The sequence below is a fragment of the Heteronotia binoei genome, chromosome 20 (genome assembly GCF_032191835.1).
Source record: "Heteronotia binoei isolate CCM8104 ecotype False Entrance Well chromosome 20, APGP_CSIRO_Hbin_v1, whole genome shotgun sequence".
In the NCBI taxonomy this organism is placed as follows: domain Eukaryota; kingdom Metazoa; phylum Chordata; class Lepidosauria; order Squamata; family Gekkonidae; genus Heteronotia; species Heteronotia binoei.
In genome coordinates, this window is record NC_083242.1 from 665,852 (window position 1) to 680,664 (window position 14,813).

The following is a 14,813-nucleotide window of genomic DNA, read 5'->3' on the forward strand; positions in this document are numbered from 1 at the left end:
CTTATTTCTTTTTGAGTTGCGTCACCTTCCCAAGCAGGGGCCCATTTGGACAGACACAGCCTACCCCCTCAGGGTGGCACACCGTGAACCCATCCAGTTCTTCACCCACCTGCCCTTGTGCTCCTGTATTAAAAACGGGTGCCCAAAATCTCTCACACTGATCACAGCTTATTGAAAATCGGTGTTTCTTTTATTGTAATCCAAAAAGTAACAGAGCGGGGCTGAAATGCATTCTCTGCAAGTCCTCTGGCTGATATTTTAGAACCGATACCAGCCATTTCCTTTTTTTTTTTCCATGACAGGCAATTAAAAAAAATAGTGAAAGTTTTCACAGTACAGTAAACTCCACCCAAACTAACTTAATGGTGGTTCAAAGTAAGATGCCCCAGCAGAAAGAATAAAATAAAACCAGACAAAGCCCTTCCCCCCACCCCTCCCCAGATGACATGGTCACAGGTCACAAGTCTGTACAAAATGTTCACTTTATAAAGCTCGGATGTAAAAATCCACTCCAGCAGCAATCCAGTAAGTGCAGCCTGCCCCCCTCCCCCAAGCGGGGCTTCCGTTCCAGCCAGTCCCTCAGGCAGCCCCCCCTGCCTTGGCCTTTTGGTCCTCCCTCTCCTTCTCCTTGTCTTTGCTCTTCTGGACTTCTTCTTCTTGTGTTTGTGTTTTTGGCTTTTCTCCGCCTCCCCCTCCGCCCCCGCCTGCTTCTTGTGCTTCTTGTGCTTTTTGTGCTTCTTCCGCTTCTTCTTGTCTTTCTTCTTCCGCTTCTTCTTGCTGTCCTGGCTGTCGGCAGAGCTGGCGCTGCTGCTGCGGCCCTGGCTCTCCGAGGGGCTCTGGCTGCGGCTAGCGCTGGGGCTGCTCTGGCTGCTCCCGCCGGGAGGGGGCGGCCGGCACTGCTGTTGCCACCACTGCCGCCACAGGCTCTTGAGCTTTGTCGGGGGCCTTCTCCTTCCCGTCCCGGGCACTTTTGCCTGGCAAGTCAGAGGTGTTGCTCTCGCTGTCGCTTTCGTTGTAGTCCGGCACAAAGGCGGCCTCGTCTGTTTCTCTCGTTGGGTCAGAAGACAGCCGGGAAGAGTGGCTTGGCTGGGGCTTTGGTTTGGAGGAGGAGCTCTTGTTGTCATTTGGCGTGGCCCCTTGCTCTCTCGTCTCTGGGGAGGATCGCCTGTGCGGGGGTTTGCTCCCCCCCACCCGCTCTTTGTTGCTCCGGGTCTCAGACGATGGCCGCTTCTCTCTCTCTTTGCCGAAGCCTCTCTCCTGGGATCTGCGGTGTTTCGGCTGGACGCCTGGACTCATAGGCAGCCTTGTGGTCACTTTGCCTTCGGGTCCCTCGGAGGGCTGTAGCTGCTCCTCCTGGAGTCCCCGGCTCCCTTTTTGGCTGGCTCCAATCTCTCGTCCCCCTCGGCTTGTTCTTTTGTCCTGAGGAGGCAGGCTCCCGATTTCGGGAAGGGGAGGCTTTCTTCCGGGAGACATCGCTCCTGTCCTCTCTTCGCTTGGAGCCTGAATGCTCTCTGCTGCTGTCGTGGTCTGACTTCTTGTCCCAGGTAGGTGTGAAGTCCCTGGCAGAAGACCCGTGGGCGGTGTCATGCTTTTCGAAGACCTGCTCTCTTTGGAAGAATGAGAGGAAGAGCCGCTCTTCACAGCTCCTTGCTCGGGGGCGCTCCTTCTCTGCTGGATCCCGCTGCTCTTCTTTTCTCGAAAGAGTCTCTGTCGGAGGCAGAATGCTCCCGGTCCTGCTTTTCCCTTTCTCATTCAATAACGTGGGTTTGGAGCTTTTGGAGTCAGGAGCGGAGCTCTCATGCCCCGGTTCTTTTGAGGTTCTCGGGGTCTTCTCTGAAGGCTCAGGATCCTTCTCGTTCTGTTTGATGGGCGGCTTCACGCCAACGGTCTTTACGACGCTCGTGGGCTTCCCAACTGTGGAAGGGACTTGCGTCGACTTCACCACCTCTTCCTCCTCTTCCTCGGAGTCAAACTCGTCTTTGTCCCATTTGGACTGTGGCACCTGGATCATGATGATGACGTCCTCAGCGGGGGCCATGATGTCGTTGTTGTATTCTTCCATCGTCTTAATGACGGTGCGCTTGTTGTCAGGCTTCTCTTCTGACTTCCGTACAGGCTGCCTCCAGCGGAGCTGGTGCTAAGGGAGGAAGTGGAAAACAACAATCAAGAAGCAGCCCGATGCCTTGGACAGAGAGCTTTCACCAGCTTACACGGAGGGCACACCTCCTTCTGAAAAGCTTGAGTGCGCAGCCATGGCACCAGCCACCCCTTTTAACCTAGGAAGAAATCTGCCAAATACTGCCCCCCCCTGCCCTAAGAGACATGTGCTGATCTCTTCAGAACCTCCCCCCCTCTAAGGACCTCTGCCTTGAAATTCCCATTCCCAATCCTTCATTCCTCTCATCATCTCAATGTCAGCCTGCAAAATTGTCCTGTATTGTACATCTTCTTCCAGAGAGCTCTGCATTTGTGCAGTCTTCCAAGACAACTGAATAAAGAAGTCAGCACCAACAAATGATGCCAATCCTTCCCCAACTGAAATCAGATCTGCTGTTAGTCACAGGATATTATTGGAACTATCTGGGGCAGGGATACTCTGGATTCTTGGTGCTTGGGGTGGTGGTGGGGCAAAGTGGAAGGGCTTCTAGCCCCACTTGTGAACCTCCTGATGGCACCTGGGGTTTTTTTTGGGGCCACTGTGTGACGCAGAGTGTTGGACAGGAGGGGCCATTGGCCTGATCCAACATGGCTTCTCTTATTGTTCTTATGTGACACAGAGTGTTGGACTGGATGGGCCATTGGCCTGATCCAACAGGGCTTCTCTTATGTTCTTATGTGACACAGAGTGTTGGACAGGAGGGGCCATTGCCTGATCAAACTTGGCTTCTCTTCTGTTCTTATGTGACACAGAGTGTTGGACTTGAGGGGCCATTGGCCTGATCCAACAGGGCTTCTCTAATATGTTCTTATGCAAGAAGGCACATAAGCCATCTCCTGGTTCAAAGGCAAAATCCCTCTGCTGGCCACCTCCTCGTCAACCCACACTATGCTGCCTTGTGTGTGGCCGACAGGTAACGAGAGATACAAGTGACATGAGTCCCCAATACTCATGGTGTGTGTGAGGAAGGAAGGAAGGAAGGAAGGAAGGAAGGAAGGAAGGAAGGAAGGAAGGAAGGAAGGAAGGAAGGAAGGAAGGAAGGAAGGAAGGAAGGAAGGAAGGAAGGAAGGAAGGAAGGAAGGAAGGAAGGAAGGATTGCAGATTTATACCTTGCCCTTCTCTCTGAATCTCAGAGCGGCTCACAATCTCCTTTATCTTCCTCTCCCACAACAGACACCCTGTGAGGTGGGTGGGGCTGAGAGAGCTCTGACAGAAGCTGCCCTTTCAAGGACAACTCCTACAAAAGCTCTGGCTGACCCAAGGCCATTCCAGCAGCTGCAAGTGGAGGAGTGGGGAATCAAACCCGGTTCTCCCAGATAAGATTCCGCACACTTACCCACTACACCAAACTGGCTCTCAGGAAGGAAGCCTTGATGCTCTCTAGCCGAATCAGGCCTACCGGTGCACCTTGCCAGAAGCCCTCTCCCCCAGACAGCAGGAACACTCCAAAAGTCCAGGCAGAGACCTTCCCTGGGGCTGCCAAGCAGAGGTACTGAGGACTTGACCTGGGACCTGCTGGGCTTGGCCCGTGTCACTCACACATTTTCCCCCACCCTTCCCTTTCCAAAAGATGATGCGAGCAGATGGAGGAAGGGGCTCATGGGGAAGCCACGAAGCAGGGAGGAGGGCAACAGCCCCTCTCCCTCCTGACAGCCAGCAAAAAGTTCTACTGGGGGGGGATGGATTTTGCCACCTTCTCCTCTCTTCTTTCCAGCTCCCCAGGGCATGTCATCCAGGGAGCCTCTCCAGCACCACCTATGCTTCCAGGGGGCGGGGTGTGTGTGTGTCATCCTGGGCTGCAGCTGAGGTAAGGGAAGGTGGGAATGACTTCACAGGATCCAATCCTCTGTATGCAGACCATGTGCCCTATTCCCTTGTCCTCCCCAGAAGACCACTAATAATGTGTATGCATCAAAGACACCCCTCCCCACACACAGGAAAGGCAGTCCAGGGCAAATCCCTGGGTGTGGAGTTCCAATCAGTGAGCCAACCCAAGGCCCAAGGGTTCAGCAGGCCCTGGAGAGGAACCCTCCCCCCCCGTACCTGGGGTAATCGACCAGCGTGGAGGTGGCTGCGTCCCCTGCTGCCACTTTCCTCCTCAGCTTCCCTTTGCTCTTCTCGGGCTTCCCTTTGCTGCTGGCTGGCTCCGCCTTCTCTGCAGGGGGGTCTTTGGGAGGGGGGGCCACGTTCTCAGTACTGACAATCTTCTTGCCAGTTTCTCTGTTCAGCTTGATCTTCTTGGCTGGCACCACCGGCGACACCATCTTCTCCTCCTTCTCCGGGCTCCTGGCTGCCTTTTCGCCCTCAGGCTCCGCGGGGCCCTTGGGTGAGAGTTTCAGCTCAGCCGCCTCTTGCTTGGGCGGCCTGACTGTGGCGGTGGCAGCGGCAGCTTCCTGGTCTGCTTTCTCCTCCACCCTCCTTTTCCTCTTTTCAGGCTTGGCCTCCACAGCTTTGCTCCTGTCTGCTGGCTTCTTGGCCTTCTCCTCCTTGCTCGGCGGCGGCGGCTGCTTCTCGCCTTTGGTCTCCTTGGGGTGCTCCTTCCTGGCTTTCTCCTCCTTGGCCGATCTGGGTTCCGGGTGTTCTTTCGTGGCTCGGAGGTGAACTTTGCGTGGGGTGCTGCTGGAGGGCTTCTCGTCCTTCTGAGAAGACGACTTGCTGCTCTCGGTCTTGGGCAGCTGCTCCTCCTTGGCTTTTCTGGAGGGAAGGTCAGCCCGCGGGGACTTCTCGTGCTCGGCCTCCGACTTCTCTGGGGCTGCTTTTGTCGGTTTTGCCATCGTGTCTTTCTTGGGGGTGGCTGTGCCTTCTGCTTTGCGCTTGGTCTTCTCGGCTCTGCCCTTTGGCTTCTCTTTCCTCTCCTTGTCAGACGTGGGCTTGAAGGCAACGGAATCGGCTTCCATGGGCTCGTCCCGGACAGGAGTGGCATCGTCCCTGCTGGGGAGCATGAAGAGGGGTTCAGGCTTGCTGTCTTCCCCCCCGGCAGGGTCCCTTGACTTCCGTGAGCCTTCCAAGAGGTCGGTGCTGGAAGGAAGGCCCTCGCCCTCCTCGCCCTTCCTTCTCTTCCGGTGCTTCCTATGCTTGTTGCCTTTCCCATCTCCCGAGGTGTTTTCCGGCTCCTTCTCTTTCGGTTTGGGCATTTCTTTCATTCCGTGGCCCTCCCGGCTGAGCAGCTTTTCAGAGTAGGCGGAGCCTATGCTGCGGTTCCGATGGCCCAGCCCTCCCAGGTACTCGTCTCGACGTCCCCGAATATATGGAGAGTTCTCTCGGCGAGGTCCTAGTGGGCCAAAGCGCTCCGGGGAGAAGTTCTCTCTGTTCAGCAGAGGTCTGGGCTGAGCTCCAGCTGGGAAGCCCTTGTAATATTTCTCACACCAGTCTCTGTAGCATTCCCAGTCCCGGACTCTGTCCTTCTCAAAGAGGTCTCCTCTCAGGTCCACAGGCCTCCCATAGTACGCTTTCATGTCATAGGCTGGGACTTCTCGGTATCGACTGAAATACTCCCTTTCCCCTTCCCCCTGTGGGGCGGGGCGCTTGCTTGGGGACTGGCCCCTGTAAACGGGAGACCTGGACCGAGAATGATACCTCCGGTGGGGGGGGGACCTGGATCTGGACCGATGATACCCGTGAGACCGCGACCTGGAACGGTAATTCCGGCTTTTCCCCCTGCCCCTCCGGGGGTAGGGTGGTGACCGGGAGTAGGAGCGGGAGTGGGAGCGGCTGAACGACCGGGAGTATGACCTCGAGCGGGACGAGCCGGATCGCGACTTCGAGTACGTATAAGAACTTCTTGAATACGAAGACGCACTATAGGGTGATTTGGAGCTTAAAAAAAAAAAAGGTGGGGAAAACACAGTTACAAGAAAGGTATAACTTTAGGTGCTTTGCTGATGTACTAAGGGGCATGAGGCAGGCAAATCTGTCGTGGCCAAAGGCAGACAAGAGAATCGACACAGCTCCTCTGGGCATCCCCACCGGGGTGGAGGCAAGCTCAAGGGCGGCTCCACACCCTTTCCATTTTAGATGGCAAAAGTAACCCCGCTCTCTTCCCCAAACAGCAGATCAAAAACAGCTTTTGGGACTCCCAGAACTATGGGAAAAACAAGCCGTGTGGTTCTTCAGGGTTTGCTTTAGAACCCGCATGTATCCCCAGAAAGCCAGGAAACCAACTGCCTGGATTCTTAAAAGAACCCAGCCATGCAGCCTCCCACAAGGTAACACTGTCAGTAAGAACTTGAGACAACCCCTCCTCACTTGGTCCTGCAGCTGAGCTCTGTGCTCGGCAGGCCTGGATCCTGCATCAGTCCCGTGTTTTGTGCAGGGGACGGGAATGCATCAGGCCGGCTTCTGCTCCCAGGGCCTCAAGCCCTGTACTGTCTACTCCAAGGGGGAGCCAGGCTTCAAACCTGCAGGCCCTTTGGCTTTCCCCCGCCCAAGAAAAAGGGCACAGGATGCCGCCTCTGGGAGATTCCACATGCAAAGCTGCAGGTTCCACCACCCGGTAATCGCCAAAATCAACCACCACCAGCCCCAATTACCGGGAATAAGAACGCCTGCGCTCCTTCTGGATTTTTTTGTATTCCATCAGTTCCTTAGCAAAATCATTTGTAAACTCATCAAGTTTTGATTTTTTCTTTTCCCTGTCAAAATAATAAAAGGATTGGTGATGTGAAACAATGCAACTGGACATTGTTAGAATGACATTCAGAAAGGAAAAAAAAAAAAACCACACCAGCTCGAACAGGGGCACCGCATGCAAACAAGACACGGACATGCTACCGGAACACACACACAAAAAAAGGCCAGCGTGGGGTTTCTAGAGGTGTTTTGTTAGCAGCACAGATCTCCTGGGTTATTTTTGATTGGTGGTGAAAATCAACATTTTGAAATCTCGCGTTATATGTCATTTTTTCCTGACGGCAGTCCAACAGTCTACTGAAACAGAAGAATGAAATATAACCGAACTCCGTTCACAGCCATATACTTACTCCTCTTTAAGTCTCCGTTGCTCTCTGTAAAACTCCTCCCTAGATAGAGGAGGTGGTTGTGTCGTTGGGATGGCATTTGAGTGAGCCGTTGGCACTGGTGTTGGTACCCAAGGTGTTGATATGTTTGCTGGAGCTGGGGGGTATCCCGGAGGGGGGACCGTGTACCCGGCAGGTGGAGGCTGACCCGGTGGAAACTGAGGAGGAAACTGTGGCGGAGGCACCCCCGGTGGAAGAGGAAGGGCGTGGGGGGGCGGAGGGAACAGGGGGGGCGGAGGAGGCGGCACGGGCACAAAGACTTGGGTGGAGGCTGGCAGTGTTGGGGCCTGGGTCCTTTGTGTGCGGTCACTATGCGGGCGTCCTCGGTTTGAACTTCTAAAGAAACCCAAAAACACGTTGTCACTGAGTGTTACACTTGTCCCAGGATTGCAAGAGAGGAAAGGGAGACGGACACTGGGTGCACCCCTTTGTAGTAAAATGCCCCTCCTCGGCTGCAGGGCCTCCTCCGCTCTATGAGCCCCGGCTGCCCTGGCCACCCCCCGAGCCCCCTCCCCAACACGCTTCAGACCTCTACCGAGAGCACCAACAAACGCCCTGCCCACTGGCAAACTCTTCTAGGCATCATTCCAAGGCAGCTGCTGCTCTCACTGACAGAAGGTGTAAAGTCGGAGCCTTCCCTGCTTGTCCAGTTCAGTGAGACACATCCAGCCACCAAGGACAGCATTCTCTGCTAGGCACAACTGCTGGAGCCTGCTTAGGCTTCCCGCTATCCCCACCTACGGGAGGCGCTTCCAACATCTGGACAGAGGCTCCCTCCTCTTTCCAGCCCCTTTCTGCCCAATGCAGTAACAGCTGGCTCGCTTTGCAACTGCGTCCCCACAAACGCTCTCACAGATACCCTCTTTTCTCTATGCCTACGTTAGCAAGATTCTCAAGATGCTTGTAGCGCTCTAAACTTACTGCTTAGGAGAAAAGAGAGAAATATATTTCAAAGGCCTACTTACGGCTCCCAGCCGGACCGGCTGCCTGCAGAACGAAGAGGGTTGGGTCTCATTGGCTGACCTGAGGGAGGGAAGAGGGAGGGGCCGTGAGTACCTGAAAATATGCACCTGGAGCTAAATGCTGGAGTCCCTGGGATGCAGAGGGGAGCCAATGACTTACCCATGGAGGGGATGGAATGCCCGTGGGGTCCCAGCTGTCCTGCCAGGGCTGGCTGCCCAAGCACAGGAACCTGGTAGCCCTTGGAGGAAGGACAGGAAGAGAAGGAGAGGCCGCTGCGGTAAACGGGACAGGGCGAGTCCACTCCAGGGACGGAGCGTACCTTCTCCTCCATCACGGCATTCACAGACAACGAGGGAGGCGGCTTTGAGTGTTCCGAGGCAGCCACCAGAGCAGCTGGTGGACCAATACTGTCACCCTCCCTGGCACGGAAGAGGCAAAATTCAAGGTTAGCCAGGACTCGCTAGGAACAGGATTCAATGCACAACGGTGCCGTGGTTCTAGGATATAACATCAGTGCATGCACAGTTCTGGTCAATCCAGCTCAAAATCCATACCACCCCCCCCAAACACACACACAACCAGTACCCCCACCCCACCCCAAAAAAGAAACAGGAAGGAGGCAGACAGAAACAACTAAGATGATCAACAAAACAAAGAAGCTTCCATATAAAGATTAGGTTTGAGGTGAAACAGACTGGAGAGCTGTGTGCTGTGGTGCAAACACAACGCAAGGCAAGAGATGTTTATTGGTGATTTCCTATCACCTGCCTCGGTGCAGCGACCCTGGACTTCCCTGGTGGTCTCCCATTGAAACACTAGCCTGGGTCGACCCTGCTTAGCTTGCTGCCTGATGAGATCAGGTCAGCGCAAAGAAAACTCTGGCTGCTGCCAATCTGCCATAAGCCCCACCTGTGTGGCATGAAGCCTCGGGCAGTGCCCTGCCTCACACCTTTGGGAGTCAACTGCTATGGGGCAGAGCCCAGGCTGATGTTCCAGCTGCTTTGGGACTTTACACATTCAGTTTGGCAAATATCAGAAGGCAGCTCCATTTTAATCCACCTGCCTTGGGAACCACACAGCTTGCAAAACCTTAGAAAGCCTAACTCCCCACGCCTCTGCTAAACACAGGCAAAGAATGGCTGACATCCCTGTGCATGAAGCCCAGAGGCTCCCAAACTCTGCTTTGCACCTAAGGAAATCTGTGCAAGGCCCCCTCCACTCCCCCATAAGAACCTTACAAATGGCAGAATTTCAACAAAGTCCGGCAATACCTTTGCTGATTCCCTCAGGTGAATTTTCTGCTTAATATCCATCCTGAAAAATTTCTTGGAACCTGAGCTTTGGCTTGCTACCTTGGGACCTTTTAGCTAGTTCGTACTGCTCTCTGGGGGCCAAAACAGAACGCTGCAGTCTTTATATAGTGTGTCGGCTTACCGGAAGGGCCCTTCCGGCTTGTCAGGGTGAGCAGCCATGGACACAGGTGCTGGGACCTCCCCAGCGGGAGCAGAGGCAGACGTCGCTGATGCCAGTGGCAGGGCGAGGGATGCAGCAGCGTGAACTGGAGCGGATGAGGGTGGAACCATCAGGGGGTCTTGCTGTCTTGACATGGCTGCCCTCGGCACGGAAGGCATGCTCCGTGGAGCCGCCTGCCGAGGGGGCGGGGGGGGCTTGCGGAGCCGCTTTGTGTAGCCGGTTTCGTTCTTGAAGTTATTGACAGCCTGCCAGAGAAAGGAACAAGTCAGCCCACCATCAGTCCCCCGTCCAGCACCAAACACCCTGGGAAATGACGCCTGATTCTGCTACGCGGGGGTGTGAGAGAAGGCACCAGGCGACGGAGAGGCCTGTGATGGCACCAAGACCTGGAATGCTCAGCGGGACCCTCTGCAGACCCATTCAACCAGGGTCAGCAAAGCGGTTCAAGACACCCAGGCAGGGCCAGACAGGGACACTCGCTCACTCACTAACTCGTGAAACCTGGAAGAGCAATCTGAAATTACCTGGCGCAAGAATTTGTTGGCGATTAAAGCATCAGGAGAAACGTCTGTTTGGTGACAAGTCGGGCAGGTGTGCTCCTCTGATTCCAGCAGGGCTGTTCGGATACCTGTGAAGAAAGGAAGCAGGCCCTGTAGAAGCCCCGCAGTGCACGTCGGCACAGCTCGGTGCCCTAAGACAGTCGACGGCAGCTGACGCCTGGAAGCCTCTGAAGAACATCGTAGCTCAATGAGAATGCCAGCTGGATGCAAGGGCTCCCTTCGGCAAAGCGAGGAACCCCCAGAGCCCCTGACCCTTGGGGCCACAGCAAGTGCCTTCCGCTGCTTTCACTAAGGGAGGAAGCATTTGCCCCTGGACTCCTCACTTTGCTAAACGAGCTCTTGAATCCATGACCACACACCAGTGCCAAGATCCACCAGTGCAGATGGCCTTCCCCAAGATGTGAAGTCTCTTGGCATGCTGGGAAAATCACTCCTGCGCAGCTGGCCAGGGGGGTTCTGAAACCTGTCACAAAGTATTCTAAAGGGCTTTTGGGATCCTGGCCAAAGACCCCACTAGAAGCTACCTTTAAAAGATGGCCCTGTTATACAAAGCACCAGGCTTAGGTGGGACAGACAAAGCAAAAATGCCAGACAGAATCCCATGATGGGGAGGATCAGAATTTCATTGTAACTGATCAAAGTTTTCTGGCCCAGCTAAAAAGCCAAGCTTTTGCCTTCCATCTGCATCTGGGATCAGTGTTTTGTAAGACAGCTCCTAACACAGGTCCTGGCCGGTTCTGAGATTGAACAACTAAAAGGGGTTCTGCTTTGCAAACAACACACAACTCACCCCCCCCCCACCCCGCGCAATGCTTTGAAAACTCAGGACTCACATTCATCGCAGTAGCTGTTTCCACAACAGGGGATGACCACGGCATCAGTCATTATATCTTTGCAGATCAAACACAGCAGCTCATCGGGGATTGGGTCGTCCTCTTCTGATGAGGAAGATGGGTCTTCCGGCAGGAAAGGGGGCTTCTCTTTCTTGCCTATAGCATAAGCCTCTCTGTAAAAGAAAGGAAATTTACTGAAACTTGCTGTGTTTTTTAAAAAGTAGGAGATAACTTTAATATACTGATAATGTTACAAACACACACCCGAGTCTAATGTGAAACGGTAGCTTGGAATTGCGTCTCCCGCCAGCTGGCCCAAATCCATTAAAAGGTTTAGTATGGAATGGGGTTTAGTTTGGATGGGGTTTTACTAACAATTCCCTCAAGCAGTGGAAGTGAATTTGGATGGAGACCACTGCCTATGGGAACTGCCTAAATTCTAAAGACAGTCAGATTGAAAAGGCAGGCCTATGAACATCAGAGAAATCTTCTGGAGCAGACCAGTGAGGGCCCGTCTAGTCTGGTCTCCAATAAACAGGCCATGGGGTGTGGTGTTCCCCCAATACAGCCACCTGGCTCTGGTGTTCAGGGGCTGACTTGACTGCCTCTGGATAGGAAGCCAGTTTGGTGTAGTGGTTAAGTGTGTGGACCCTTATCTGGGAGAACTGGGTTTGATTCCTCACTCCTCCTCTTGCACCTGCTGGAATGGCCTTGGGTCAGCCATATCTCTTGTAGGAGTTATCCTTGAAAGGGCAGCTGCTGTGAGAGTCCTCTAAGCCCCACCCACCTCACAGGGTGTCTGTTGTGGGGGAGGAAGGGAAAGGAGATTGTGAGATGCTCTGAGACTTGGAGTGGAGTGCGGGATATAAATCCAATATCTTCATCTACCTCACAGGGTGTCTGTTGTGTGGGGGGGAGGGAGGGAAAGGAGATTGTGAGCCGCTCTGTGACTCTTCGGAGTGGAGGGCGGGATATAAATCCAATATCTTCATCTACCTCACAGGGTGTCTGTTGTGGGGGAGGAAGGGAAAGGAGATTGTGAGACGCTCTGCGACTCTTCGGAGTGGAGGGCGGGATATAAATCCAATATCTTCATCTACCTCACAGGGTGTCTGTTGTGGGGGAGGAAGGGAAAGGAGATTGTGAGCCGCTCGGAGACTCTTCGGAGTGGAGGGCGGGATATAAATCCAATATCTCCATCTACCCCACAGGATGTCTGTTGTGGGGGAGGAAGATAAAGGAGATTGTGAGCTGCTCTGAGACTCAGAGTGGAGGGTGGGATATAAATCCAGTATCTTCATCTACCCCACAGGGTGTCTGTTGTGGGGGAGGAAGATAAAGGAGATTGTGAGCTGCTCTGAGACTCAGAGTGGAGGGTGGGATATAAATCCAATATCTTCATCTACCCCACAGGGTGTCTGTTGTGGGGGAGGAAGATAAAGGAGATTGTGAGCTGCTCTGAGACTCAGAGTGGAGGGTGGGATATAAATCCAATATCTCCATCTACCCCACAGGGTGTCTGTTGTGGGGGAGGAAGATAAAGGAGATTGTGAGCTGCTCTGAGACTCAGAGTGGAGGGTGGGATATAAATCCAGTATCTTCATCTACCCCACAGGGTGTCTGTTGTGGGGGAGGAAGATAAAGGAGATTGTGAGCTGCTCTGAGACTCAGAGTGGAGGGCGGGATATAAATCCAGTATCTCCATCTACCCCACAGGGTGTCTGTTGTGGGGGAGGAAGGTAAAGGAGATTGTGAGCCGCTCTGAGACTCTTCGGAGTGGAGGGTGGGATATAAATCCAATATCTTCATCTACCTCACAGGGTGTCTGTTGTGGGGGAGGAAGGGAAAGGAGATTGTGAGCCGTTGTGAGACTCTTTGGAGTGGAGGGCGGGATATAAATCCAATATCTTCATCTACCTCACAGGGTGTCTGTTGTGGGGGAGGAAGGGAAAGGAGATTGTGAGCCGCTCTGAGACTCTTTGGAGTGGAGGGCGGGATATAAATCCAATATCTTCATCTACCTCACAGGGTGTCTGTTGTGGGGGAGGAAGGGAAAGGAGATTGTGAGCCCCTCTGAGACTCTTCGGAGTGGAGGGCGGGATATAAATCCAATATCTTCATCTACCTCACAGGGTGTCTGTTGTGGGGGAGGAAGGGAAAGGAGATTGTGAGCCGCTCTGAGACTCTTCGGAGTGGAGGGCGGGATATAAATCCAATATCTTCATCTACCTCACAGGGTGTCTGTTGTGGGGAGGAAGGGAAAGGAGTTTGTGAGCTGCTCTGAGACTCTTCGGAGTGGAGGGCGGGATATAAATCCAACATCTTCTTCGTCTTCTTTTCATCATGGCTACCAGTCACCAATCCTCCACAGATCTGTCTAACCCCCTTTTACAACCATCTATGCTCCTGGCTCATCACTCCTTCCCTGGCAGTGAAAGGCTCAAACTGACCACATGTTGACTGAAGAAGTACTTCCTTTGCCTGCTCTGCACTTATTTCCCAGCAACTTCATCCGAGCATTTTGGGAGAGGTAAGGAAAGCTTCTTCCCATCAGACTCCAACCTCCGGTGCTCCAGACAAGATCCCTCCCCTTCTGCCTTTGCAAGGACAGAGACACTCACGCATCGATCGTCGGGATGGCGTATTTCCCTGTGTTGGTCAGCATGGCACCCTTGGTCGTCGGGTCCTGCACCTCCATCATGAAGCTTCGAGGAATCCCTGTGCTCTTTTTAATCCGGGGAACAGACTCAAAGTTTTTGTCCTGCAGAAGCAAAAAAAGAGACCAGAAATCACTCAACTGTTTCCAGTCACGAGGAAATATTTCCACCACTCCTCCAAGCAACACTCAATTTAGGGAGCTTTTCTTCTTCTCTTGCAGGTTCAAAGAGCACAGCTTGGGGCCCAGTTTCAACCCAAAACAGTCTCCATGGCCCTGACACACTTTGGAGCCAGCGTTCCCTCTAAGCTGAGTTACTGTGAGCCAGCTCACAGTTTTTAGCCTCTGCCTCGCACATTTTTGTCTCAGCTCAGGAAAAACGATGCAGGAACTCACAACTTTAACGGCAGTAGTTCACCAAGTAGAATTTTTGCTCACAGGACTTCACAGCTTAGAGGGAGTATTGTTTGGAGCCCTGTTTTTCTTTAAAAAGGCCCTTTAAGTCAGTCACCTCTCAAGGCCTGGGGAAATGCAACTGGGCTCCCCTGACCCTGGAGTGCAAGTGCCAAGAGTGATAGCGAGGCCAACAACCACTAAATCTCCCTTCCTTTCCAGGCGCTCCACGAATCCTTGCAGCCACTTTCACTCACGGCTGGCCAAACAAAACAGGCCAGCCGCCCTCTGCTCCTCTGACCAAACCTCTTTAGAAGCTCAGGAAACAGTCTCTTTCCACCTTAGCTAAGGAAGGCAACTTTGTCGCTCTCACTAGCACCTTCAGGAAGATGGCCAGAAACCAAGAGGCACAGATGACTGACAGGCAAACAACACAATGCCACAGCTCCACTCCAGCACCTTACCCCATTGGTCGGGCAGTTCTTTATATAGTGGCCAGGTTTCCCACAACGGAAGCAAGTGTAAGTCGGTGGAGGTGGACCCAGGGGTTTCTTCATGTAACTAAAAGGGTGCAAGAAGAAAAGTGTGTGTCTTTATAATTTGTTCTTGGGGGGAATTTAAAAAGAAAGAAAAGCATGAAAATACATTTGTAAATTGATCCTTTTGTTTTTGTGTGTGAAATGATGAACAACTTACTTGATCGGATCATATTCGTGGCCAGACTGTGACATCATAGCTTTAATTTTATCTTCTTCGGAAGCA

The 14,813-nt window shown here is 53.3% G+C and overlaps 1 protein-coding gene across 1 annotated transcript; it reads right to left on the bottom strand.

Annotated features, from left to right (window-relative positions):
* Positions 1 to 579: 579 nt before the first annotated feature.
* On the bottom strand, positions 580 to 14,782 carry LOC132588573 (E3 ubiquitin-protein ligase RBBP6-like). Its single transcript, XM_060261005.1, is given in 20 exon segments — positions 580 to 647; positions 650 to 896; positions 898 to 1,272; positions 1,274 to 1,324; positions 1,326 to 1,379; positions 1,382 to 1,672; positions 1,674 to 1,738; positions 1,741 to 2,118; positions 2,121 to 2,137; positions 4,202 to 5,974; positions 6,688 to 6,789; positions 7,138 to 7,704; positions 8,139 to 8,196; positions 8,296 to 8,555; positions 9,571 to 9,854; positions 10,134 to 10,237; positions 11,003 to 11,175; positions 13,624 to 13,763; positions 14,516 to 14,612; positions 14,748 to 14,782. Coding segments are annotated over 20 exon segments (5,139 nt in total).
* Positions 14,783 to 14,813: the final 31 nt, after the last annotated feature.